Here is a 26,729-nt window from a genome sequence, read left to right on the forward strand (position 1 = left end):
CAGGGTGGGGGTGGCAATGGTGGCGCTGAGCATTTCTCACCAGGAGGCAGGACTGCGAGCTCTTCTCTTTATTGAAGAAGAAGGGAGGGGGCCATACGGCAAGAGGGCTGGGGGCCCCCCTTGCCCCCAGTGGGGTGGGGGCAGGCCAGGCACTGGGGGGGTCACACTGCCATGCTTCGCAGCCAGCGAGGAAGACCTCGGCCTGGTGCTGGCTGCAAGCTGGACGCTGCCAGGGTGACCCCAGCCCTGGCGCAGGACATCGACACCCTTCTGCCACCCTGTGCCCTTGTATCCCAGGGACAAGCACTCCCCAGTGCAGGGGGGGAGCAGCAGCCTGGGCTGGGGGGACAGGGCTGAGAAGCCCGGAGTGGACCCAGTGGCAGGATGGGGGGTAGAGCCCCCCTGGGAGTGGACGGTGGGCAGGGGGCCATGGTAGGGCTCCCCCGCTGCTGGGGCTCACTTCTTCAGGAGCTGGGCTCGGGCCCGGTTCAGCTTCTCCACCACAGCAGTGTCAGTGCTGGCGGTGCACTTGGACAGGACAAAGTTCATCTCTGTCTCGTTCTTGTGCTCAATGGCAGCATCAGCCGCCTGGTCCAGGTCCCTACAGCAGAGCAGGGGAGTTGGGGGTGGTGTGGGGAGAGGATGAGGGACAGCAGCCCCAGTCACCTTTCTCCTATGTCCTGGAGGCACCAACCCCAGCAATGGCAGGCACCCCCCCACTGGCTGCAGGGGACAAAGCTCAGGGTGCCCCTCCCCCCCAGTGCTGCCCACATGCTCCTAGGGGTCTCATCCACCTCTTGAGGGCCCCCCCTGAGGCCCTCAAGCCCCTAGCCATGCCACACAAGGCATGGGCTTCTCCAAGGTATGACCCTGCCCCATGCACCCCAACCTGCCCCCGAGGACAGGGCCAAGCCAACGCACCCCACAAGGACGAAGGCCTTGACACGCTGCTCGGGGGTGACACGGGGCGCATACTTCTTGGCCTCATAGCGGTTGTGGTGCTTCACCGAGATCTCCACAAAGGGCTGGAGAGGAGAGGAGCGGGGTGAGAGGGTGGGGGACTGGCTGCTGGGCTCTCCTGGCCTCCAGCTTCAGCCTTTGCCCCGTGCCAGCCTGTCTGGGCTGCTCCACTCAGTGCCCTCCTGCTGCCCCATGGCATGGGCCAGCCCCACAGCCACCCATAGGGCAGGGTGGGCTGGTTCTCCTCCAGCAGAGAAAGTTCTTACCAGGTACCCAATGGGTGATTTCTTGCTCTTGGAGAACTTCTCCATCTCCTCCCAGTCACCGCGGTTGGCCAGGGCACTGATCTTCAGCCACCAGTACCTGGGGACACAGGTCAAGCTGACTCCTCTAGCTGCCAGCGCCCTGCAGCCCCCCGATCCCAGCCCCACAGCATGGCTCCTGTCTGGGGTGCGCCTCCAGGGCTGCACGGAGGAGCCCCCCCTGGGACCGACCTCTTGTCAGGGATCTTGAACTCCCGGTAGAGCTGCTCAGCTCGCTTGTGGTGGCCATCCAGGATGAGGTTGGAGACGGTGTCGTGCAGCGAGAGGTCAAGATAGGGCTTGTCAAAGTCCTCCTGGAGGTGTCGCTGAAGCCGCAGGAGCTTAATCTGATCCTCTGTGGCCTGGGGACAAAGTGATAGCATAAAAAAGGCCCCTGTGCCAACTCTGCGCATGGGGCCCAAAGGGTCCCTGCCCCAGCAAGCGATAGCAGCAGCCCACCCAGCCTCAGCCATGGAGCAGGGCAGGGGGACCTACCGTGCTGCGTCAAGCAAAGGTGGCCCAGCTGAAACCCCATGCCTGCTGGTGATGCCCAGCTCTGTTCCTGCCCAGCCCCAGGAGAGCAGGGCTGCCCCCACATCACCTCCCTGGCCGCACTGACCTTGGCAGCAAACTCATTCTTGGCTTTGTAGTACTCGTCCAGGGCATTCTGCAGAGCTCCTACTCGCCCTTCGATGCGCTGGGGACAGAGGACATGGCCACTTCACCCCCTGCCAGCACAGATGCCATGCTGCAGGGATGGGACAGCACCCTCAGAGCCCCCCAGGTGGGGCAGGAAGGCTGTCTGGTGCCAAGACACAACCAAGGTGAAGCTCCAGCTCTGTGATTCTTTGCTTTGATCCCCAGAGATGGGCAGAGGGCTGGGCCCTGCCTTGCCCTAGGTGGGATCCTGACCTCCCCGACACACGCAGGACAGGCTGAGTGTCTGCTAGCACAGAGCCTCGAGGGGATGATGGTCCTGGGGTATGAGGTGGAGAGCTCCCTTCCCACACCTGGAGCCCACCCTGAGCGTGGGGAGGGTGGAAACACCCCCAGCTGCAAACACCCAGCTGCTGTCACAGGGCTTCATGGGGCAGAAGCAGCCACCAGGTGTGAAATCACTCCCTGCCCTTTCCCCAGCATACTGTCTCTCCCTGGCCATGTGGCTCCCTGGGAAAGGAGGAGCCAGCCTGCAGCCTGCCAGCCCTTCCTCCCCACTCCTCCTGCTGCTGCCAGGCACAGACCTTCTCTGAGTAGCTGGAGTGGACATGGAAGTTGCCAAGCTCCTGGTGATTGTCGTCCTGGTTATACAGGTCCTTCAGTGTCTCCCGCTCCTGGTGCTTGCAGAACTGGGGAGCAATGGTGGGTGTTAAGGGATATGGGAGCAACCACTATGGTGGCTCCCGGGGACCAGGTGTGCGGTGGCAGCCCCTACCTGGCGGTACAGGCTCAGGGCCACCGGCTGGTTCTGCAGTGTCATGAAGAAGGTGCCACGATTCAGCTCATTCTTCAGGTGGAGCACAACAGTGTAGACTAGGGCAGAAAGCAAAGTTCAGGAGGGGGAGACGGGGACCCTGCCTCTCACATGGCTGGCGCTGTGAAGCAGCACTGGGAGGGGAGTGAGGGGATGTCCAGGCACAGGGCAGAGCCCCGTGCTGAGGGCAAGCATTGTCCCTTAGGGCTCGAAGAGCTCCCACCACCCTCATCCCACAAGACACAAAGCCACGAACAGGTTCCCCCAGACTCTAAATCCGTCTCCTCCTCTGCAGAGCCCCTCCTCTGCCCAGCCCTGACCCTTACCCAGATCGGTGTCCCCGCTCTCAATGGCTTTGCTGAGGGCCAGCTTGCTCCGCTTCATCTTCAGCAGCAGTGGAACCTGCTCTCCGGACCGTGGCTCATACTCCAGCAGCTGCAGGTGCAGAAGGGTCGTCAGTACATGGCCACCCTGTGTGACCCCTCCAGCCACCCCACCACCCAGCTGGACATGCCACAGCCCCAGCCAAGAGACCTTGATGGCCAGCTCTGTCCTGCCGCAGTCGTAAGCCCGGGCAGCAATCTCGGAGTAGGAGATGCCTGGCGTGTCACCCAGCTTCTGGTTGATGGCATGGGCCACCTCCTCATCAGACTTGTCCTTCTGCTGCACCTGGAAGGGCATGAGCAGAGACGTCTCTGCGTGGCCCCGGATGGGCAGAGCCCTCTGAGGTGCCTCCTTACCTTATAGCAGGCCCAGTGGGCCAGGATGCGGCTGACACCCTGGATCTCTGAGAGGCGCAGGTACTCGCAGATCCTGATGGCCAGGGGGTAGAGGCGCCGCAGGACCAGCCTGGTATGGCACACAGTGGGTCAGCAGCATGGCCCCACACAGGTCTGAGGAGCTGAGCAGCTTGGCTGGCCTCACGGGGGACCCTGAGCGCTCAGAGCTTGCTCTGCCCCCAGCCAGGGGGACAGGGACCATGGGGATGGGGACTGCAGCATGGCTGTACACTGCCTTGGCCCAGGCTGCCTAGGGACAGGGCTGTTATGCCCAGCTCACGGGGACCCTTACCTGTCCAGCAGGACCTCGATGGTGAGCTGCTTGTATCTGTGAGGACAGTCAAGGGACATCTCAAACCACAAAATCCCGTGGAGCGCAAGCAATGCGTGCTGGGTGCCTGCCCCCTTTGTGGCAGCATCCCTGCCTGGCACCCCCGGCACATATGGCTGTAGGACCAGCTCAGCTCTGCAAGCAGCACAGCCCAGCTCAGCACAGAGCTCTCAGTTACAGACCCCTGCCATGGCTGCTCGGGGCACAGCTGGTGCCCAGACCCTGCGGGGCTAGTCAGCAGCTAAGTGGCTCTGCAGCTCCCTCCACCCCGTCTCGCTCCCCCTACAAGGTGGCTGCCCTAGCAGGGCCCAGAGCCCCAAACAGCACTGCTCCTGTCTGGGCCAGATCCTGCACCCAGCCCAGGGTCACCACCCATGTGCCCATCCCAGAGAGGATACTGGGTGAAGGTGAGTGGGATGCCAATCTGGTAGTCCCGGATGGCGTTGAGCACCCGCAGGTCCTGGCACATGCGCACGAAGCTCTCCGGGGGGAACTTGTCAATGAAGCACTTCCCGAAGGAGGCTGCCTGCAGGAAGAGGCATGTGGTGCTGGGGCTGCACTAGCCACAGCACGACTGCCAGCCAGGGACGAGCCATCTTCAGCTGCAGCCTCCCTCCACCTCACTCACCCTCAGCAGTGACTTCTGTGTGTCTGGCTCATGCTCGTAGCCAGCTGCCTCAATACACTGGCTCACTGCCTCCGGGAGCAGCTTCTGGTCCTTGATTTCCCGCAAGTACTCGTCTGCCTTCTGGCTCTCCTTCTGCAGGGGAGTGTGGCCCATGAGGAGAGTAGCAAGGTGCTCACCACCCAAGGTGAACCCTGGGAGCCCCAACATTCCTGGGACCGGGAGCTAAGGGAGCCCTTGCCCTGGCACCTCAGCCCCGGCAGGGACATCCAGGATCTCCCCTTCCCATCACCGCTGGATAAGGCTGGCAGCGGTTTGCATCAGAGACACCTCAACCTCCTCAGGGGCAGGTAGGAGTGGGGCAGCAGTACCTCGTACTCCTTCTGTGCCTCCAGCAGGAGTGCCCCTGGGGCCATGGAGGCAATCTTGAAGATCTCCTGGCTGGCCTCTGCAAAGATGAGAAAAAAAGACAAACTGTGTGAGAGGTTGCCCCAAGCCAGGCACGTCATCTGCACCCGCTGCAACCTGCTCCCCCACCATCCCTGCCTGCAGTCTGGGAGCCCAGGAGAACCCATGCCAGCACCGTCCTTCAGCAGGGCAGGAACATAGCCACCACCATCCTGAGGAGCTGGGCAGAGCCATGTCAACGGACAGCTCGGGGCTGCTCTTGCAGCCCTCATGACTGCAGCCCCCAGTCAACACCAACCCAAGCGTCCAAGAGATGGAGGCAGGAACAACTGCCAGGACACACGGGTCCCAAGGAGCTATTCCCCCACACAGAGCCATGGCAGCTCCTGGGCACCTCCACTCTGGAAGCACGAGGGTGGCAGCAGTGTGGAAGGTGAGGAACAGGTGTGCTGAGCTGTATCAGGCCTCAGCTCAAAGCACACGGGCTCTAGCAGCAGGAGGCACAGGTAGCAGCCTGAAGGGCCCTGCTCAGGACACAGGGGCTCTGCAGAGCTGGCAAAGGAGGGGACCAGAACTGGCATGGTGACAGGGAAAGAGGGAGCCCAGCGCCAGGCGAGAGACTGGGTTCAAAGCCCTGCACTATAAGGCTGGTGGGGCTGAGGGCACGATTCTACTCTGCTGTGGGCCTCTCACCCCCTCCTGAGCCCCCATAAAGGGCTGGGCAGGCCAGACCCACACGCATAGAGCCAGGCACAGTCATGGGCCACAGGAGAGACCTGCCTTCCTGGGTGCAGGGGCTCCCAACTCAGCCTCACCACCTGACACCATCTCACCTGGGATCTCGTGCAGGAACTCATGCGAGGTGCGAGACAAGATCCGGACCCCATCCAGCTCGGGGACCAGGTAGGAGTCTTCATCCAGGACAAACCTGTGCTCCCTGCTAAGGGCTCGTGGGAAGAAAGCAGCTCTGGGTGCAGCCCAGCCCTGCTGAGGGCCAGCCCCAGCGATGCCACAGAGTGATCCCCTGGAGCCCCCAAACCCCTGGCTCATGATCACCCTTTTCCACAGAGGCAGTAGGGCACAGCATCAGCATTTGGTGGGGGATGGGAATTCCCCCACCCACAGCAGCCCTCACCCTTGGGGAATTGGGACTGGACCTCAGCAGGGACCATGCTCCCTGCCACGGGGACTTTGGTGCCTCGCAGCACCAGCTCTGCTCACAGCTGAGGGGGGAGTGAGTTCCCCTCAGTGGGAAGGCTCGGAGAAGGGGGGCAGACAGGAGGGGTTTTCGCTGCTGTACAGGACCGGGCTGGCTGGGGCCAGCCAGGGGAGATCATAGCAGAACTGCAGAGGAGATGAACAAGGTTAACCTCCTCTGACTGTCCTGGGGGGCCGCTGACACCAAGGGGGGCTCCAGGGACACCAGTGCCCACGACAGAGATGGAATTGGCCTAAGAAAGGACCATGGATGCTCGCAGTTTGGGCTGGCCTTCAGAAACACCACCAGTCCTTCTTCCCCAAAGGATACTGGATGCATTCTGTGGAGTTCCCTGCCACCATCAGCTGCCGGTCCCAGGCTACCACCACGGCACGCTGCCGGCTCCGGGGACGCATGCACCTGTTGGGGATCCCCAGCCCCGGCTTAACCCTGGCCCTGCTGCAGCCCCCTGCACCTGGAGCGGGGACACGAGAGGGTCCCACTCGTCCCAGGGAGGCCACAGAGCCAAGCAGACCCTGGCAAAGGCTTGGGCTACCGGAGGAGCATGGGTGGGCACAGCTGGGGGCAGAGCAGGTTGGCAGAGAGAGACCACTCACCAAACCATCTGCTTGGGTGGAGATCGGATGCTGCTGTTGAATTCGCAGAGCTTCTCCTGTGGCAGAAGAGATATGGGTCAGGGGGACAGCGGTGCAGGGACAGCTGGCATCGCACGCACTGCCGGGACAGGCAGCATCATGGGTGCAACGGGGCAAGGGACTGAGGGGTGCAGCTGGGGGATGAGCAGCACAGCCCAGGCTGTGCCAGACCCTGGGGAACACGGGTGCTGTGCTGTGAGCGGGTCCCATGGGAACATCTGGCCCAACCTCCAGCTCTGGAGGCAGCCAGGGCTGCACCTGGCACAGCTGAAGGGCAAGGAAGCTGTGTGAGCACTTAAACAGAGCATGAGAAACATTCCTCCATTGCTGCGGCACACAGACTGCCTGCATATAGAGAAAGTAATTGAACAAAGACAAAAAGAGGATTAGTCTCAGAGGGCAATCAGCACCTCACCAGCACAAGCCCCACAACGTGGGGGAATTTGCAGGGCGGAATCATGACTGACAAGCAAGACCCCTACGCCAAGGTAACCACACCAGCAGTGGCGATAAGGCTGAGACTGTCCAGGAAACAGTACAAGGACCGGTATGGATGTAACAGAACTGTATCCAGTAGGGAAAAAGAAATTAGTGGTGGGCTGCTTATCTGAAGGGAGTTTGGACAGAGAAAGGGAGGCTCAAGGCCAGCAAAGAGGTGGGTCCAGAAACAGAAAAAGTGGAGAGTGAGGTATAAAATCAGACAAAGAACAAGAGGGCAGATCTCCTGAGGGCAGGAGCGCAGATGCATGCGGGCAGCAGTGAGGCCGACCTGCAGCCTTGAGTCCATGAGGACCCTGAGGAAATCTGCTTGGCCACCCCACCCAGCTGGGTCCATCTGCCAGACAGGGAGAGGAGGAGTGGGCTGACATCCTAATGCCCCATGACGGGGAGGGAAGGGAGACACTCACCTTCAGCGTGGCCAGTCCCATCCAGATGTAGCCGGTGTCGGTGAAGAGTGCCAGGCAGCGGTAGTTGAAGGACACGGCCATCTGCAGATAGGCACCGGCGGAGGGGCTCATGCCAGGGGGTGTCTAGGACAGGGAAAGGGTGAGGGGCACGCTCTGGGGACACAGAACATGCTGCACACTGGCACCAATGCTGAATAAGGGGCTGAGGACTGGTCAGAGTGGGTATCCCTTCCTACCCTGTGCCTACTTAATCTTCATCCCTTTGCCCCAGGCCAGGATGGGGCCAAATATCCCTGATCTACACACCTTCCTGTGGGACAGCAGAAGCAAGGACCTGCCAGCGAGTGCTGGGTACCGCAGGTCACCCTGCTCCCCATGGCCAGCCACTACAGCTCACTCACCACCACAGAGCAGGAGGTGTTGTCTAGTAGGTAGAGGTCCTGTCCAACTGCCAGCAGGACAATGGTGACTCTGTCCTGGGACAGCACAGCCCAGCAGGAGGGAGGCTTCTGCAGACCTGCAAGGCACCAGTGTCAGGCCCCTGCGCCCAGCCGGAGCAGGGGGCAGCGGGGAGGGGACGCACCGGGAACCTCAGGCATCCTGCGCAGCTTCAGGTCGTCGATGTTGGTGGTCAGGGAGAAGCGGTGCGCTCCAGTGAGGATGGCCACGCCAGTGCCATACTCTGTGTGGAAGACCTTCGCCTCCAGCACGTGGTTCTGCAGCACCTCCTGTGCCACGGAGAGAGAGTTGGGCCCAGGTCAGGACAGCTGAAGCTCAGCGTCACACTGCTGCTGCTCTGGGAACAAAACTACCCCAGGCAGGAGCAAGCCCAGCCCCTGTGCTGCACAGCTGGTAAGTGTCCCAGCTCAGACAGGCTTCGCTCCTGCAGCAAAGCAGGGGATCATTCTGGCCCCAGAGGCCATGGATACAGTTGCCAACTCATTCCCAAAGGCAGGCAGCCCTGCAGGGAGGCTGGAACAGCCCCAGGCTCCCCCCTGCACCCACAGGGCTGGGGGAGCGCTCAGGGGGGGCTCCGTTACACAAACCCAACCCTGGGCATCTCTTGAGCTCCCCGTCCTGCCCCACTCACGTTGCCCATGCTGAAGTGGCGCTTGAACTCGCAAAAGAGGTTGTAGATGAGAACAGTGCCATCCTCCTGGATGCACAGCAGGTCCTCGCTGGCCGTCCAGCCCAGCTGCACCAGCTGGCCGCTCTTCCACTGTGGGCAGAAGACACATGAGCACGCTGTGGGGCTGCTTGTCTCCTGGATGACCAGCCCCAGAGACATCCCTCCAGGAGATGTATGTGAAGCCAACGGCCACAGTTGGGCATCTGCAGCTCTGATGCCCCTGGCTTTGCAGGACCCTGTGGTTGTGGCAGCTTTCCCTGTCCCTCCATGTCCTCACTGCCCTGTGTCCACCCCAGCCAGCGGGGAAGGGAGGATGTTCCTGCAGCACCAACACTGCGGCTCCCATCCCCACTCCATCTCCTCCCAGGGGTGAGCAGCCTCCCTCTCCCTACAGCTCTCCCTGTTCCCCCTTCGCACACACCACCGCTTCTGACCAGCTTCTCCAAAGCTTTCAGACAGCTGCGGGAGCTGCACAGAGCAATCACCCTGGAGAGCTTAGGGTGCTGAGGACATGTGGTGGCATCCTGCTTCCCCGTGGAGAGACCAGAGGAGCTGCCCAAGGGCACACAAGCAAGTGGCACAGGCAGAGGATACTGCCATCCTTGCAGCCCAGTGATTCACCTGCAACACCCAGGCCATACAGCCATCGGTGCCACCGGCGAGCCCTTCCACAGTCCCTCTGCCCAGCTTAACACTGTAAGAGGCAGAGAGCTACAGCCTCTGGCATGCTCTGAGGAGCAGCCAGGACTGTCCCAAGCTCCCTGGCACACCACAGACCTCCATGGAGCACCAAGGGCACAGCTTAAAGGAGGGGGTGGCCAACCCCGGGGGCCAGCTCACCGGGATGCTGGCCAGGAGGAGCCCCGAGGCCGAGTAGATCTCCAGCAGCGGGCGGGCGCTGGGGGACTTCTCCTTCCGGGCGTTGTTTTTCAGGAGAGCTGTGGGTGCGATGGGACAGTCTGTCTGAGCCACGGCCCCTCTGCTGTCACCGCTGGGGGTGTCCAGGACAGACCTTGCCCCAGCGGAGGGGGCCAAGGCGGGGCAGAGTGGGGGTCCGGGGCCCAGCCCCACCTATGGGTCCCCCGTACGGGGCGGCTGCCACCAGGTAGTCCCGCAGGTCCTCCTTCAGGTTCCACTCCATGGCGTACAGCTCGAACCTCCTGCAGGCGATGAGGGACAGGTGGACCCCACAGAGGGATTGGGGGGGGTGGTGGTGGTGGTGGTGGAGGGAGTGTTAGGGACGGTGTCCACCCCCTGACCGGCCCGTGGCCCCCTGGGACCCCACCGACCAGCCCGGGGACCCCCCCAGCCATCCCCAAGGCCCATGACCACCGCCGAGCAGCCCCACGACCCACCCGACCGGCCCCGGGACACCCTGGCTGGTCCCGGGGATGGGGAGGGGTTGCCTCTGGACAGTGCCGGTACCGGGCCCAGGCCCGGGCCGCCCCTCACCGGTAGAACGCCTCCTCGCCCAGCGGGTTCCAGTTGGCCGTGTAACAGTCCATGGTGCCGGGAGGCGATGCACCGGCCCGAACCGAGCCGGCGGCGCGGCCTCTGCCTGCGCTTGTCACCTGCGCTTCCGCCCGCCCCGCCCCGCCGCGACGCCGGCTGGGCCGCCGTCATCTTGAGAGAGGGCATGGGGGAGGATGGGGTTGGGGCGGGCGGAAGCACCGCCATCTTCGGTGAGGGCACGGCGGGTGGGCGCCGCCGCCATCTTCAGTCAGGGCACGGCCGCCAGCCCGTTTCTGGGCACCGGTATCTCCTGCCGCCACCCCTGGATGACATCCCCCAACCCCCAGAACCCCGGGCGCCCCTGGTTCCCCCCTCCCCAGCACAAGCATGCCCCTGCCCTGACCACCCCACATGGCCCTGTCCTCCAAGGTGTCCCCTGTCCCCCAAGGTGTCCCCCAGCACTGCCGATCCAGGGGGTGGCAGGGGGGGTGCTGGGGAGGTGGTGGCCATCAGGTGGCCATCAGGCGTGTGCAGGCAGGGTCGTGCTGACATGCAGGGGCACGCGGGGCACGCACATGCCGCGCGCCATCGTGCATGCATGCATGCACAGGGCCAGGCGCAGCCTTGCAGCCGCCCGCCCACCCACCCACCCAGGCGTACCCACGTACACGGCCCACGGGAGTCTCTATTTTATTTCTCACGGCTAGAAAACTAGGAAAGGCCCCGTCAGCCCGGCCAGGTGCAGCCTCCATCCACCCACCCACCCCACTGCCGACACCATGCGGGTGCTGCGGTGGTGCTGCGGTGGTGCCTCATTGGGGTGCAGCAGCAGTGGCTAGCGTGGTGGGGCGGTGGGGCCACCGGGCAGGTCGCAGCGGTAGTGGAAGATCTGGAAGCAGAGGAGGCTGCCGAGCAGCGAGGGGCTGAAGGTGCCCACCTTCCTGAAGCCCTGGCCCTCATAGAGCCGCTGGGCTGCCACCTGCACCATGGAGGTGGAAAGGACCACCGCCCCGTAACCCCGTGCCCGGGCGAAGCGCAGCACCTCCCCGCAGAGCGCTTTGGAGACGCCCCGGCCCCGGTAGTCTTTGCTGACCGACATTCGCTTCAGCTCCAGGGCCACCCCTTGCTCAGCCGGATCCTGCGGCGGTGCCACAGCCACCATGCCCACCACGGTCCCCCCGGCCTCTGCCACCCAGAAGCAGGAGTCGGGCGCCTGCAGGTAGCTGGTGGAGATGTCGCAGAGGTCAGTGCACAACGCCTGTTGCACGTAGGAGGTGCTGAAGGAGCGGACCACGGGCCAGGTGGCCGCCAGCGCCAGTGCCACAGCTGCCAGCCCCAGCACCCAGTAGCCGGCAGCTGCCCGCACCGCCGCAAAGAGGACCAGCAGTCCCAGCTGTGCCCGCGCCGAGCGCAGGATGTGGCGGTAGCCGGCCGGTGCGTGCTCCAAGATGCCGCGGGCAAAGAGGGTCCGCACGGCGTCGTAGTCCTGCTCCCGGTACTGCCGGATGCGGTAGGACGCCATGGGCTGCCGGCACCTGTGGCATGGCACAGGGGTGTCAGGGCAGTGCCCACCTGGACAGGGACCCCCAGGACACCCCCAGACCCCGTCGCCAGGGCGGCACAGCTGGCAAACAGGCAGGAATTGCTGCCCATGCGGCCACGTTATCTCCCATCAGCTGAGCACCAGCCTGTGCTCTGCATCACCCCACCAGCGTAATTACCTTCTTCCCGCTAAAAATCACCAGCACCGGTCTTGCCTGGGGTGAGCATCTGGGAAGCCCGTCACCCCAGTTTGTGCCCTGACCCCCCATCCCACTCGTCCTCCCACCTCTCTCTTTCCTCTTGGGGATCCCATGAACCCCTCTAAGCATCCACCTATCTCATCCCGGTTTTCCCTGCTTTCCCCCAGGGCTGGAGCAGCAGCCATGTCAGTGGGGTGGTCCTGCATGGGGGTCCCCATGAGGGCAGGGGTGAAGTGGGCTGGGGGATCCCCCCGTGATGGGGACAGGGGGATGCTCATCCCACCTGCCCCAGGCTGCAGGGAGCAGGTTCGGTCTGAGATGCCCAGGAGGTGGGAGCAGGACCTGGGGGGGACAAAAGGAGGACCAGGACGATCTGGGGGTGCCTGCCCCCCCTCACTTCCCAAGTAGCCCTGGGACCCCGGCACTCACCGGTGGTAGTGTCGAGTCCCCAGGAGCTGCGGCACAACAATCCCCAGCTAGAGGCAGGCAGCTGCCTGGGTGCCTGTCCTTTGCCCCATGGTGCTGTGTCGGGAGCAGGGCAAAGGGACATGGGGCAGGGGGAGTGACGGGCACAGAAACCCCCGGGGGCTGCTTGGGACATGCAGTAAGCTTGTGCCCCTGCTCGCAGGAGGAGGGTGGCTTGAGCCACCCCGGGCATGGGGACCCTGAGCGGGGATGGCTCCCCCTGCCCCAGGGAAAGGGTTGGGGACCCCAAGCTGCCAAAAACCCCATGGGGGTCGGCACTGGCCTCGTTACTGGGGGTAAGGGGGAGCGTGGCCTCAGTCCCCACACCTCCCCCGGGGTCCCAGCACCCTGCCACCCCCCAACAACCCCCCCTTGGCAAACTCCCAGTCCCCCCCCCACCTGCTGCTACGGGCTCTGCTGCTCCTCAAACTGGGGACTGCAGCTGTGCAGGTCCTCCGGGCAAATGGGGTGGGGGAGGTCCCTCACCAGACCCTGGGGGTCTGGCAGCCCCCCCCCCCTTGCACGGGGTTGAAGCGGGGGGGGCTTTGCTTCCCACAGCCCCGGTGCTGGCCTGTGCCAGTGGCTCCCACCGCTGACGCAGAAAGATGCCGGTTCTCCGTTCAGCCCATCGTTCCGCAGCTCTCGGGGATCTTGCCCAGCTTGGGGGTGGTGGTGAATCCGGTGACAGCACCGGGCTGTACGCCGAGCTTGGCCCTTACCCGGGCTGATGGCGGCTCCGGGGACGCAGCAAGCGCAGGCGCCGGAAGGGAAGTGCCGCCCCTGCTGATGCCAGGATGCTGCCATAAACTGAGCCCTGAGAAGGTTGAAGGTTATGGGGTCACGCTAAGCCTTGGCTGGGGGAATAGCGGGGGAGGTCTACTCCTGCGCGGGGATGGGGGACCTGGACTGCCTGTGTCCCCCATCCCCACCAAATGGAGGAGATGCTTCAGCACTGGACCACCACGATCAGGGAAGTCTAGGTGGAATGGGGGCGGGGGGTGTGTGCATCCAGGCACATTTAACCCTTTGCCAGCTCCCCAGGGCTACTGCAGCCCCCAGCACCATCCACCCTCAGCTCCCCTTTTTTGGGGGGGAGGTGGCAGCTAAGTCCCACAGGACCCACCCAGCCCAGCCCCACTCGAGGACTTTGCTCGGACCCAACCACAGCAGTGCCTGGTGCTGCCAGGCTCCCCACCAGGGGGCTGGGGCTCATTTCATGGCCAAGTCACCTTTCATCCCTTGAGTGAAGGCCACCGGGGTACAAGGTGGGGGCACAAGGAGCCCTTGGGGATGGCCAGCCCCAGGAGCGGGTGTCCTTACCCTGGGGGGGGAACCAGCTGACAACTGGCTCATCACTGTCCCCTGCCTAGGGATGTCCACTGGCACAGGTGGTCTAGGGGAAATGTGGGAGGGGTGTCCCTGTGGGCTTATAGTGATACCCTGTGGGTCCAGTTTGGTGCTGTCCCCGAGCCCCGTGCTGGACTGTTCCCATCATTCTGCTGGGGTGACCACCCCAGGACCCTGTGCCAGCATGGGAAGAACGACCCATCCCAGCACTGTGGACAGTCCTTTATTTCTCCACCCCATGCAGGGGCAGCACCCAACCCACAGGCACCACGGAGCGGGCGGGGGGGCAGACAGGGGACGTGGCCGGGGGTCTCTCTCAGGCAGCCACTTGCTCCCAAGGGGACACAGAGGCATCAAGACCGGGCAAGGCACAGCCTCCCCCTGGGAAACCCTGCCCGGGAGATCAAACCTCCCCTGGCCAGGGCACCCACACACCCCCCACCGCGCATTGGCACGAGGGTCCCTACCCCCCGTGCCACCCCCGTGCCGGCATGCAGCACACTCCCTGAGAAGCAACGCCTGCACGGCTCCGCAGCAAGGCACGAGCCAGGGTGGGTGGGACGACAGGCCCCAGCCCCCCACGGCAGCGCCGTGTCCGGCAGGCACAGTCAAGAGCAGCAGCCCACAGCACAGCCAGTGCGGCAGGGGTCCGAGCACCCCCAGTGCCCCTCAGCCCCACGTGGAGTCCACACCTGTCCGTGCCGGTGCTGGGGCACGATGGCCGCCTTCACCGGTGCTTTGGGGGAGCTCAGGGTGTGCCAGACAGGTCGTAGCGGTAGGTGGTGATGGTGCAGTTGGCCAAGCGGCCATAGGCAGTGGGCAGGACATAATGGCGGTGCCGGCGGAAGCCCAGGCGCTCGTAGAGGGCGCGAGCCTCGTGCTGCAGCATCAGGGTGTTGAGCACCACAGCCCGGCAGCCGCGCTGCCGTGCGAAGGCCAGCGCGGTGCGGCCCAGCGCTGTGGCGATGCCCATTCCCCGGTAGTCCTTCCGTACCGACATCCTCTTCAACGCCAGCTCCCCGTCAGCACCGTCGTCAGCCGGCCGCACGCCCACCGTGCCCACCACCCGCTCGTCTGCCTCCGCCACCCAGAACCGGGCACCGGCGCTCTCGGCGTAGGCGGCGCCGATGTCCCGCAGGTCGTCCCCGAGGCAGCGGTCGATGTAGGTGCTCCAGGCGCAGCCCAGGAGGTGCCGGGCCAGGGCCAGCAGCAGGGTGATGGCCAGGACGGGCAGCAGCAGGGAGCGGGCGCTGGCTAGCAGCAGGCAGAAGGTGCAGCCCAGCGCCAGCAGTGCCCAGGGCTGCCGCAGCACGTGCAGGCACAGCGCCGGTGCGTATTCGCTCATGCCGGTGGCGAAGACCTCGCGCACCGCCTCGTAGTCCTCCTCGCGGTACGGCCGGATCCGGTACTCCACCATGGTGCCAGCTGGGGCGGGAAGGCCGAGGGGTACACACACACACACTCAGCTCCAGCAGGTGCCCCCCACCACCGGGGCAGGCTCAGGGGTCCTGCAGAGCCGGTGAGCACCGGCTGCCTCCAGGGCCGGGCCAGTGCCGGCATGGAATCGGTTGCCCCCAGCCCCACGGACCCCCCCATCCCACAGAGACCCCCCCCCGCCTGCCCAGACTCCCCCTTGCACCCCACGGGCCTGTCCTCCATCCCCCATCCCTTCCCCACCATCCCCGGGAGTGACTACCACACAGGACCACCCTCCTCCACCCCGTGGACCCCCTCAACCCCCACGTGGACCCTCCCAGCACCCCCCCGTCAGACCCCCTCAACCCCCACGTGGACCCTCCCAGCACCCCCCCGTTAGACCCCCCATGGTCCCAGCGCCCCACGGAACCCCCCGCGGGACCCCCCCCCAATGCCCCCCCGCGCCCCCGGCCCCGCACCCGCGCCCGCGCCGCCGCCAGCGCCCGCCTGACGCTCACAGGGCTCGCTGCCCATTGGCCGTCGCGCCTTCCGGGGGCCCGCCCCTCCCGCCGCCACGAGCCAATAGACGCCCAGCGAAGGGCGGCAGGGGCGGACCCGCGGAGGGGCCCGGGTGACGCCAGGGACAGCCGGTCATGTGGGTTGGACCGGGGGGCGGAGCGGAGCAAAGGGGCGGAGCCAGAGCGTGGAGGCGGGGCCTCCCCTGTCTAGGCGCCATTGCCCTTCAGGGCGAGGGCGGGACATAAAGGTGGGCGGAGCCTCCCGCGGGGCGGGGCTGGCTGGAGCCTCGGGGCGGGGCGGGGCGGGGCGGGGCGGGGCGGTGGCCTGGGGCAATACCCGTTCCCGTTCCCATTCCCGTTCCCGTTCCCATTCCCGTTCCCGTTGCCGTTCCCGTCCCCACCGCCCCCGGTGTACGGGGCCGGGGCAGCATCCCCTCCCCGGACAGAGGCCCGGCAGCAGGCGCAGGGGCAGCACAGCCAACTTTACTGAGAGGTGTCCCGCACAGCGGCGACACAGGGAGCTCCCGCTCCGGATCCCCCCTCCCCAACCCCCCGCGCCTTCCCGGCCCCGCCGGCCCCCACGCCGACCCCGCGGCCCCGGGCCGTCTTGTTCCGCCCCCCCCTTCCCCCCCCGCCACCTTCCTCCGGTCACGGTGCGCGGCGGTGGGCGCGCAGGCGGCGGAGGCGCTGGCGCCGCAGCCGCAGCAGCAGGTCGGGGGGCAAGCGGGCCCCCCCGGGCAGCCGCCCCCGCAGCCGCTGCCGCCGCTCCCGGGCCAGGCGGAAGCTGCAGGGGGTGGGCACGTTCTCGTAGGAGACGCGGCACGGCTGCGTGGCCGCCTCGTAGCCTTCGGCCCGCGCCGTCACCTCGTACTCCCCGGGGTTCAGCAGCCGCCAGTAGTCCCCGTCGAAGGCTGCGACAGCGGGGCGGGCCCCGTGAGGCATCGGAGCTGCCACACACCTATCCCCATCTCCAGCCCTGTCCCTTGTCCTCATCCCTATCCTCATCCTCTTCCTCTTCCTCATCACCATCCTCACCCCTGTCCCCGTTCCCATCCCCATCGCTGTCCCCATCACTGTCTTTATCCCAATCCCATTCACATCCCCAATCCTATTCCAGTCTCCATCCCACCCCTATTCCTGTTCCCATCCCCAATCCCATCCCATTCCTGTTCCTGTCCCCACTCCCATCCCCAATCCTTTTCCTGTGCCCATCTCATCCCATTACCAACCATATCCCATTCCCATCCCTACCCCATCCCCATTCCCATCCCCTTCCCATCTCCATCCCCTATCCCATTCCTGTCCCCACGCCATCCCCGTTCCCAGCCTAATCCTATTTCCATCCCCATCCGCAATCCCCAATCCCATCCCCAAATCCTATCTCATTCCCATCCCCATCCCACCATACCCGTCCGGATGTCGTGGTTGATGCCGTCCACAGAGATGATGGCGTTGGCAATGCCCTGCTCTGTGTCTCTGTCCCGAACCACCCCCTTAATCCCACGGTGCACCTGGGGACCACAGGCCGGAGCGGGTGTCAGCAGTGTGGGTGTGCAAGGGGTACACACGTGCACACACACATGTGTGTGGGCCCAGACCCCAGTGCAGGGTACAGCACCACGGCACACGTGGCAGGCAGCGCACACCCACTGCATTGGTGTCCTACAAGCAGCACCAGCACACCAAGCACACGCGCCTCACACACACAAACACTCACAGGGAGTGCACACACCCCGCACACACGCATCTGCCACATGCATTGTGCCCGAGCACAGGCGCTCCACAGACTGCACACATGTGGGGTGCACGTCTGCACTATGCCTGGCACACACCTGCCCTGCACATGGGGGCACACACACCCCCGCACACAGCACACACATGCTACAGGTTGCACGTGTGCCTCGCACACAGAGCCCACGCTCCATGTCCATGGAGGTGCCTGTGGGGGAAGCGGAGGAGACACTGAGCCTCAGGCGGTGTTTCGGGACCCGCAAGACACATCCTGCTGCAATCCACTTGGCCCCTGCCAAAACCCCGATCCCTCAGTGCCCACATCCCCTGTGGGGCCCCGCAGCATGTGTCCCCCCCAGGACACATGTCCGTTCCCGACCTGCTCCATGTAGAGCAGCAGGGACTCCCGGTTGTTCTCCCACTCGACCGGCAACTCGGAGGCGTGTGGGAACTTGTCGCATGAGAGCTCCACCGTGATCTCGAAGCAGTTGGTGTGCAGGTAGCTGAAGTCATTCATGCCTGCGCAGGATGCAGGGGAAGGTGTCAGGGGGTTCCCTGGCTGCTCCCCCACCACCTACCCCGGCCCCCCACTCACTGCCAGGCACCGTGTGCCAGTTGGCCCCGTTGATGATGTTGCCGAAGCGGATGAAGTCATCATAGTGGCAGAGGCGCCGCTCCTCACTGGCCATGGCCAGGTTGGAGGTGGCATAGACGGTGGCCAGCCAGCGGAAGACCCCATCATCAGCGGTGGGGGTCAGCTCCTGCGCCTTCCAGTAGGTGCGGGTCATGTCGAAGGGGTAGGTGACCACCAGCTCCCCCCCGTGCAGGTTGGCGCTCAGCACAAAGGGGTACCGCTGCATCCAGTCGATCACTGCCCGCGTCTCAGGGGCCACCTAGGGGGACCCCACGTCAGAGGGACCCATGGTGAGTCCTGGAGGTGAACCCCCCACCAGGCCAGAGGAAAGGCTGCTGCCGCCCCCTCTGTGGGGTGCATGGCCAAGACCCTGCAGGTCCATCCCCACTGCAGCCCCCCCACGGGTGGGCACGGCTCAGGTGCGCTGTGGCAGGAGGAGGGGTGGGTTTTGGGGTGCTCATGGGGACAGGCTCACCGTGGCGTTGGCGAAGGTGTAGTACTCAGGGATGGGGATGTAGTGGTTGGGGAACTCGTGGGGCACCAGGTCGTTGTCCTCAGCATCCCACAGTGCCGTATTGAGGTCAGCGAAGTTGTGGTTGAGGTCAATGCCCTCGTAGGTCCAGCGACCCATGGCCCAGCCTGACAGCTCCGAGCCCTGCCGGGGGGATGGGATCACCAGGGACCAGAGCTAGGACAACCCCATGGCAGGTCGGTGCTCAGCACCCCGGGGCCAGGCAGCCCGACCCTACCAGCTTGTAGGCGGTCTCGTAGCCGTCAGGGTTCATGGAGGGCAGGAGGTGGATGCGGGTTTCAGTGACCAGCTGCACCACGCGGGGGTTGCCCAGACGAAACTCCCGGCACAGGTACTCCATCAGGTTGAGCAGCAGCTCCCGGCCCAGCACCTCATTGCCATGCATCCCCGCCACGTAGCGGAACTCCGGCTCGCCTGCCAGGCACAGTGCATGGTGGCAGCGGGGGACCCAGCCACCCCAGTCCTCTATGCCCCATGCCAGCCTGGCCATCCCTGGCCACCCCATCCCCATCCTGCACTAGCCTGGATGTCCACAGCTGTCACCTCCCCTCCCTGCCCCGGAGCCACAGGACACCTACCCACTTCATGCTGCCCGGGGTTGTCAGAGATCTCCATGACGTACATCTTGAGGCCCAGGTAGCTCTTCCCGATGCTGTAGACACGGGTGATATCGGGGCACTCGTCGTTCACCCGCTTCATCAGCTGGGGAAGGCACAGTGCTCTGGGTCAGGGTCCGAGGGCACCCTGGGGGTGCAGAGACCCCCTGCCTCATGCCAGGGACCCCCCCCCAGCTCCGCGCCGGGGCTGCAGGGCAGGCACCTTTCTCATCTCCTTGTAGTTGTGATGGCGGAAATCCAGCTTGTCAGTGGGCAGGGGCTGGCTGTCCCAGGCATAGATGTTGTTCGGGTCTGCGAGGAGCCGGGTGGGCACAGAGGGGAGAAGGTGGGGGGGACACACGGTCAGAGATCCCGCGATGTGGGAACAGCCCAGACACCAACCCCGGGGACAGCCCCTGCAGAGTGCGCCTGTCCTGGGCGCTCACAGGTTGGGACAGTGGGCAGCGGGCACCCACCTGGCAGCGGGCAGCCCAGGACCTCTGCCCGCAGGCAGATGGTGCCATTCTGGAACCAGGTCTGGGGGTTGATGCGCAGGTAGCGTGCCACCACCGGCGAGGGCAGCAGGTTGAGCACTGGTGTCTCAGGGTCCTTGTTCCCGGGGAAGATCTGGGGGAGGGATGCATGCAGCCCCTGCGGGTCCCTGTGCCAGGGCCGGGGGCTGCAGGGATTGGGGGGCTGCAGCAGAGCCACCCGCCGGGGCACAAAGGGTTACGGGCACCGCAGCTGTGTCTGGCCCTGGCCTCCCCTGGCCCCTCTCCAGCCCCTAATGAGGAGCAGAAAAACGGCTGTGGCGGATGCCCCAAGCCCAGTACCACTGAGGAACCAGAGCCTCCGTGGTGCCAACAGGGTCTGGAGCGCCCGCACTGCTCTGCTCCCCCAAACCCATCACCCCAGCACCCAGAGGGGAAGGTCCCCCGCATAGTCCCCAGGAATGAGCACAGGGACCTCAACCCTCACCTTGGCACAGCCATGGCACAGGGACCCCAAACTGCCCCCGTGCACACACACGTCCCTGTGTGTGCAGCACTCAACACACACGCACCCGAGCACCAGGCTGCCGTGTTCGCCTTCAGGCACAGCCGGCTGTGTGCTGTGCACACCCGTGCATGACCCCGCCGTGCTCACGCGTGTGCATCTGGCGGCGGGGGGGGCTGGCAAGCAGCCGGGGTGGCTGCCGGGGACAAGCGTCCTTTGTGCCTGGTGACCGGGAGGGGGGAAAGTGCTGGAGGATGCTCACAGGTGGAGAGGCCAAAGGAAACAGAGCTGGGTCCCAGCCCAGCTCCAGCCGGCACGGTTAACCCTCCCATCATGGTTAAACCTCCATGCCCTCGCTCCGCTCAGGGAGCTGGGCAGATTTGGGGTCTCAGGGGGGTCCCCAGTCCCAGCGCCCCTGCCTGGGGCTGCTCTCCGCAGTCACCTACCGCCTCCTCGGTGCCATTGCGGCATGGCTGCCATGTGTACGTGTCATTGCTGACCTGGACTTTGTAGGATGTCACCCAGTCGTACCTGCATAGGGGAGAGGGTCAGCGGGGTCTCAGCCCCCCACCTCCCCCCCCCAGCTGGCCCTGCCCGCTGCCTTACGTCCAGATGGAGTTGAGCCCCTGCGTGATGACGCCAGTGAAGTTGGTGAGCCGGCGGGCATCCACCTCCAGCCACTGCTCCGTGTCCTCCTGCCCTGCGCACCAGCCACCATCGTAGAAGTCCCCATCGTAGAGCCCTGACTGTGTGTGGGTGGTGGTATCAGGGATGGCAGGGGGGTGCAGGGTCCTGCTCGGGGCACATCCCCATCACCCACATGTCCCCAGCCCCACTGTGCCCCTGTGGCAGCAGCACGGCACTGGCGCTGGGACGGCGCTCCAAGCTGCATGGCACCACTTGGCTGGGGGACCAAGTCCTGGGTTTAACAGGACCCTTCAAGGGGCCGTGGTGGAGACCCCCCTGTCCAACATGGAGACAGATCCGGTGCTGTGGGCAGGTCTGGCTCCCGCTGGCCACGGCGAGGATGGAGGGTATCCGTGCTGGAGACCCCCTGCTACATGTGTGCCATGCAAACACCATACCTACACTGCATTTGCCACGCACACGCCATGCACACAGCGCACACGTGCCATGTGTGTGCCACACACTATGCCAACATCACACACACCCCCATACACACGTGGCACTCACCATGCACACACCACACATACAGTGCACACATGCCATGCATGTGCCACATGCCATGCAAACATGACGCACACGCCATGCACGTGCCATGTGCACACCGTGCCACGCACACGCTGTGTTGTCCTACCTGGATGTTGAGGCGCCCGCGGTGGGCGCCCAGACCGTAGCGCTTGTCGCTGGAGGCTCGAAGCTGGGAGTCCAGCACCCGCAGGGACTCGAGCCCCAGGGGGGGGCACTCTGGGGGCAAAACAAGAGGGATCGGGCTCACTCAGACACCCCCATGCGCAGCTGCCCCCATGCAGGGGTCCCTTCCCCAGGGCTGCCCCCACCCTGTGCCCCTCTCCATGTGCCCAGGGGCAATGCCTGGCAGGTCCTGTGCCGCACCGTGCCATGCTGCAGCGCATGTGGCTGCCCGGCGAGGCGCAGTAGCCCTGCCTTGTGGGGACTCCGAGCCTGCTGCCCACGCTGGCCCCGCTATCAGGCTCTGTGGGGACAGACCCCAACATGCAGGCGAGACCCCAAGCTCCAGCCCCTGGCACAGGAACGCAGCCAGGTCCCGTGGCCACGGCCACAACCACAGCCACGACCGCAGCCAGGACAAACCCCGCTCTGTGTCATGCAAACCCCACTCTGCGTCATGCAATCCCCACTCCCTGTCATGCAGAGGGATGGGGGGGACAGCAGAGGGGGGAGGGAGCCCTGCCAGCGTCCTCCATCCCCACTGCAGGATGGGTGTCTGTGCACAGTTTGCAGGGGGTGTCTGTGCCGTCACACGCAGGCTGCGTGCACAGCGTGGCCGGTTGTGTGCATGCAGAATGTGCACGTGTGACAGCGTGGGGACCGTGAGCATGTGACAGCATGTGCCTGGCATGGGTGGTGGCTCTGCCGTACCCCTGCCCTAAGAACAGGGGAAGGTTTGGGGACGTTCCCCACACGTGTGGGTGCACGCATCAAGGCATGTGGGTGCATGTGGAGGTGTGTGCAAGGTGCAGAGGTGTGTGCACACACGTGTGTGCCTGTGCAGCCCCGCAGGACCCTCTGCCCCGTCCCCTGGCGCTGAGTGTACGTACGAGGCTCCTGTGAAGCAGCCGCCTCCTTGGCCGGAGCCTTTGGCTTCTTCTTCACCACCTTCTTCTTCACCACTTTAACCCGCACCAGCTTCTTCCTGGGCGCTGGGACTGGAGATGAGCAAAGGGACTCCTGTGGTGACGGGGTCCTTGGGGACACACATACCCTTTCATCCCGTGTTCCCCCCCCCGCAACACACATGCACACAGGGACACCCCGGGGCATCCCCTCACCCTACACAGGCTGCAGCACAGCCCCGGAGGTGTGCACGGCCCCAGCACACACACACACACACACACACACACACGTGTGTGTGCACAGACACATCTGCACATGTGCACACACACCGCACAAACACACAAATGCAAATCACACACACAGAGAAACTGCACAAATGCAGGCACACGCGCAGGCAGAGTGCACACTCACGCACGCTGATGCACAAATACACCATGTCCATACTTGAACACACACACACATGGCCAAACACACGTGTGCACACACACCACACCCCAGCGCACCCACACTTTAAGCCACCCCCCCCCACACACACACTTGTGCACAAACATCCCTGCACACCCAGCCGTGCACACACACGCCCGCGCACACACACTTGCGCACACGGGTGTGCTCACACACACATACACAGCTCACCCCCTCCCCCTCCTCCCGTAGTCCCCCCCTCCGCGGCTCCTACCTTTGGCCCCGGGGCCCCCCTCCTTCGGCCGCCCGCGCTCGGGGGCGCCGGAGCTGGAAGGGGCTGCGCTGCCCGGACCCCCCCCCGCCGCAACTTTCGGGGGGGTGGTCGTGGTGCTTTTTGAGGTGCTCGCCCCGGTGCCCTTCGGGGGGGTCGTCCCGGTGCCTTTGGGGGGCCCCGTCGTGGTGCCCTTCGGGGGAGTCGCCGCCGTAGCTCTCAGGGGGGCCGCCCCGGTGCCTTTGATGGATCCCGCTGTGGTACCTTTGGGGGGTCCCGCCGTGGTTGGGGAGGGCCTCGGTGCCGTTCCTCTCGGGGAGGGGGGGGCGGTGCCTTTGGGGGCTCCCGCCGTGGTACCTTTGGGGGTGCCCGCCGTCGTTGGGGGGGGCCTCGGTGCCGTTCCTCTCGGGGGGACCGCCACGGTGCCTTTGGGGTCAGCCCCGGCGGCCCCCCCGGGGGTGCCCATCCCCGCGGCGCCGGGGCGTCCGGGCTCGGTGGGGGCGGCCGCCAGCCCCCGGGGGCGCGGGGGGCTACCAGGGGGCGCCGCCCGGGCGGGGGGCAGTGGGGGGGCGAGTAGCAGTAGCATCAGGGCGAGGGGCAGCCCCAGCATGGCCGCAGCGGAGCTGTAGCGGAGCGGCCCCCGGCCCTGCCTGCCCGGCGCTGCCTGCCCCGGCCCTCCCCCGCCGCTCTCACCGCCCCTCCCCGCCCCCGCCCGCCCCCCCCCTCCCCGCGCCCCCCGCCCGTTCCCGCCTGACCGGGACCCCCAGAGGGAGGGGGACTCTCGGGGCCATGGCGGAGCCGGGCCGGTCACGCAGGCTCCCACACCCCCGCGGCCCCTCTTCTTTTCCGCTGAGCCCCTCGCTGCCCCCCAACAGGCAAAGCGCCTCTGCCCGCACCGCTCCGTCGGGATGGGCAGGGCGGGGGTCCCGCCGGGCTGCCCGGGGGTTTGCGGAGGTGTTGGGTAAAACTGTCCCCCGGGTGTCCCCTCAGCTGCTCTGAAAACCCACTCGAACAGGGTACACCGCGTCCAGCCTGCTCATCCTGCGGTCTTCGCACCGTGTCCTCACCGTGCCCCCACCATGTCCCTACTGTCCCCAGCACCGTGCAGTGTCCCCGCGGTCCTTGCACTGTATCCCCACTGTCCTTGCACCCCGCAGTGTCCCCACCACCCCTGCACCGTGTCCCCACTGTCCTCAGCACCGTGCAGTGTCCCCACTGTCCCCGGCACTGTGTCCCCACTGTCCCCAGCACCATTCAGTGTCGCCGCTGCCACCAGCACCCTGCAGTGTCCCGGCACAGACGGCGTCTGACTCCGCTCCCGGGGCTGAAGGGGAGCAGCGGCTCGGCAGCCCGGGCCCGATCCCGCAAGCAGCCCCGGGGGGGGACACGGACGGATCCTGCCGGGTCGCGGCCGCTCGCCGGCCTCGGTCCTACGGAAAAACCCACGGTCCCTTCCTCCACGCATGTAGCAATGTGCCGGGCTGCGGCCGGGCACAGGGGGCTGGGGGTGCCCCACCATCCCCCGCAGCTGCCAGACGGCCCCCGGTGCTGCCAATGCCTCTGCCGGTGAACGCACCCCGGCTCCCCCCGTCGCAGCCCGCTCCCGCTCCCCCCGAGCCACCCGCGCTCCCCTGCTCCCCGGCTGCTCCCGGCGCCACGGCTCCCCCCGGACCGGAGCCCCCCGGCGCTTCCCGGACGAACCCGGCCGTGCTCAGCGCCACGGCGGCCGGAGGCAGCCGGAGCGGCTCAGCCCTTCCCGACAGCGAGGGCAGGGAGGGCTGCTGGGGGGGTGAGGGAGTGTTGGGGGGCTGTCCGCCATCCCCGCCTCGCCGCAGCCGTCAATGCCGCCGGCCGAGCCCGGGGACCCGGGAGGCCCCGGGAACCGCCTGCGCGGAGCAGAGCCCGCCCGGGGCTTCGCAGCCAAGTCCCGGCGCAGAGCAGGCGCCGAGCAGCGGGGGATGCAGCCCCGGGCCTGCCGGGCTGTGGGGATGCTCCTTGCCCGGTGCTCTGCCCGAGAGGGAACCCCCGGGGAAGGTGGTGCCCGAAGTGCCCAAAGCCCCCGGGCATCCCCAGTGGGACGGCGGGAGCAGGACACCGGGCACGGGCACTGCCAAACTGTTGTGCGAAGCACCGCGGCAGGTGTGAGCGGGCTGGGCTCTGCCGTGCCTCTCCCGGTAGCTCCGGCTGGAGCCTGTGGTGAGGTTCGAGGTGTGTGCGGTGCCGGATCTGCACAGGCAGAGGCAGGCTCGGCACTGCCCGGGATGCTGCTGCAGGGAAGGAGCAAAGCACCAAAAGGATGGAGACGTGGGCAGGGGCTGGCGGCCCGGTGGGGCCAGGGTGGGAGGTAGGGGTCTGGGTTGGGGTGCCCAGGGACCACCGTCCCAAGGGAGGGGGAAGGTCACCAGATCCCGCCTCTCCCCTCACCCTAGGTGGGATCCTCCAAAAAGCCATGACGCTGCTGCTGGCACTGCCATCAGCCTCCCATGAGCTCATTTTCCACCCCAAAAGGACTTTCCCAGCCTGACTTTTACTTCTTTTATTGGGATTTTTCTACAGCCTCCAGCCGCAGGACTGGGCAGAGGGTTTGGAAGGGAGCAGGCTGGGCTGGGGCCACCAACACCTTTTGATGGCAGCTCTGGGTTCACCTGGCTGGAAGAGGCAGGGGACGGGAGCTAGCAGCTTGGGGTGCTGGTCCCATCCCCATCTCTGTCCCCATCCCTGTCCCCTCTGCCAGGTCCCTGTGGGGCTGTTCCGGAGCCCGCTGCAGCCCCTGCACTTGCAGCTAGCCCAGGATCCCTGTATGCCTGCGCCCAGGAGCCACGGTGGCAGCGCAGGACTCGGGGCAGTGTGGCAAGCTGCATGGCCACCCGGCTGCAGCAGGGCTGCATGTTCTTCCCAGGTGAGAGCAGCCCTCCCCGGACAGGCCAGCACCAAGCAGGGCTGTGCTTGGCTGAAGCAGGAGAGGAACAGGGTCCTCCAATTCTGCCACACCCAGGGATGCTCCTGTGGGACACGGTGCTCTGTCCCAGCAGCGTCTGGGATGTTTCTTCCCCATCGCTAGCTGAAAGCAGGGGATGGCTGGGACCGGGTTGGCGCTGGCGCAAGGCCCAGATGTCTGGCACGCAGGGTGATGCTTTGTTTCATGCCTTTGTCTGGGAGCTGGATGGTGGGAAGGGTTTTGCTATGAGCTGAGGCATCTCCCGCATCCTGCTGAGGGCTCTGGAAAGGGCCCAGGAGGGGAGGCTGCCCTGGCTGGCGTGACTCAGTCCCCACGTGATGGGACTTTCTAGGTTTGCTGAAGACCTGGCACCTCTCCGCACCCTCCCGGCTGGGATGCCGGGCGCAGTGCCCGGCTCCAGGGCAGGAGAGGCCAGCAGGGCTGGCCCCACTCCTGCCTCCCCAGGGCCAAGGCACACAGCTCGGCAGGCTCCGGGCGCTCCGATTCAGCCTCGCTCAGCACTTCCAGGGATGTTATGAATTTCCCCATGCAGCTTGGCTCCGAGTCAAGCCGGCCGCGTCCGCACTGCCGGCAGCTGCCAGCTCCTGCTGCGGGAGATGCCTTAAAGGCGCCGTAGCCTGT

General features: G+C 65.6%; 4 protein-coding genes across 6 annotated transcripts; all 4 read right to left on the bottom strand.

Moving 5' to 3' along the window:
* Nucleotides 1-53: 53 nt before the first annotated feature.
* On the bottom strand, nucleotides 54-10,332 carry VPS16 (VPS16 core subunit of CORVET and HOPS complexes). The gene is made up of 24 exons (XM_082482770.1): nucleotides 10,220-10,332; nucleotides 9,839-9,927; nucleotides 9,608-9,705; nucleotides 8,729-8,857; nucleotides 8,222-8,366; nucleotides 8,040-8,155; nucleotides 7,639-7,761; nucleotides 6,692-6,747; nucleotides 6,405-6,494; nucleotides 5,710-5,804; nucleotides 4,840-4,916; nucleotides 4,472-4,603; nucleotides 4,242-4,369; nucleotides 3,805-3,840; nucleotides 3,474-3,582; nucleotides 3,268-3,402; nucleotides 3,060-3,168; nucleotides 2,695-2,792; nucleotides 2,504-2,608; nucleotides 1,882-1,959; nucleotides 1,455-1,624; nucleotides 1,227-1,323; nucleotides 922-1,025; nucleotides 54-601 (listed from the first exon to the last, which is right to left on the bottom strand). The coding sequence occupies exons 1-24, from the start codon at nucleotides 10,270-10,272 to the stop codon at nucleotides 457-459; spliced, it is 2,517 nt and encodes an 838-aa protein (XP_082338896.1). The 5' UTR covers nucleotides 10,273-10,332; the 3' UTR covers nucleotides 54-456.
* Nucleotides 10,333-10,893: 561 nt separating this feature from the next.
* LOC309670941 (N-acetyltransferase 8-like) lies at nucleotides 10,894-13,167 on the bottom strand. Of its 3 annotated transcripts, none has more exons than XM_082482081.1 (2): nucleotides 13,017-13,167; nucleotides 10,894-11,754 (listed from the first exon to the last, which is right to left on the bottom strand). In XM_082482081.1, the coding sequence occupies exon 2, from the start codon at nucleotides 11,739-11,741 to the stop codon at nucleotides 11,055-11,057; it is 687 nt and encodes a 228-aa protein (XP_082338207.1). In that variant the 5' UTR covers nucleotides 11,742-11,754; nucleotides 13,017-13,167; the 3' UTR covers nucleotides 10,894-11,054. The 3 variants fall into 3 exon arrangements, with proteins under 3 accessions (XP_082338207.1, XP_082338206.1, XP_082338208.1); XM_082482080.1 differs by having other exon boundaries at nucleotides 12,826-13,167; XM_082482082.1 differs by lacking the exon at nucleotides 13,017-13,167 and adding an exon at nucleotides 12,391-12,398.
* An 819-nt stretch (nucleotides 13,168-13,986) lies between these two features.
* Nucleotides 13,987-15,311, bottom strand: LOC309671029 (putative N-acetyltransferase camello). The gene has a single exon (XM_082482195.1). The coding sequence runs from the start codon at nucleotides 15,188-15,190 to the stop codon at nucleotides 14,522-14,524; it is 669 nt and encodes a 222-aa protein (XP_082338321.1). The 5' UTR covers nucleotides 15,191-15,311; the 3' UTR covers nucleotides 13,987-14,521.
* A 1,044-nt stretch (nucleotides 15,312-16,355) lies between these two features.
* On the bottom strand, nucleotides 16,356-23,759 carry CPXM1 (carboxypeptidase X, M14 family member 1; the record flags this gene model as incomplete). The annotated part of the gene is made up of 14 exons (XM_082482576.1): nucleotides 16,356-16,618; nucleotides 17,116-17,218; nucleotides 17,818-17,957; nucleotides 18,034-18,331; nucleotides 18,548-18,727; nucleotides 18,822-19,018; nucleotides 19,183-19,306; nucleotides 19,424-19,512; nucleotides 19,677-19,827; nucleotides 20,643-20,727; nucleotides 20,803-20,942; nucleotides 21,515-21,624; nucleotides 22,458-22,565; nucleotides 23,153-23,759. The coding sequence occupies 14 exons, from the start codon at nucleotides 23,757-23,759 to the stop codon at nucleotides 16,356-16,358; spliced, it is 2,595 nt and encodes an 864-aa protein (XP_082338702.1).
* Nucleotides 23,760-26,729: the final 2,970 nt, after the last annotated feature.

Source organism: Vanellus vanellus (assembly GCF_965231255.1).
Source record: "Vanellus vanellus genome assembly, chromosome: 4".
Lineage (NCBI taxonomy): Eukaryota > Metazoa > Chordata > Aves > Charadriiformes > Charadriidae > Vanellus > Vanellus vanellus.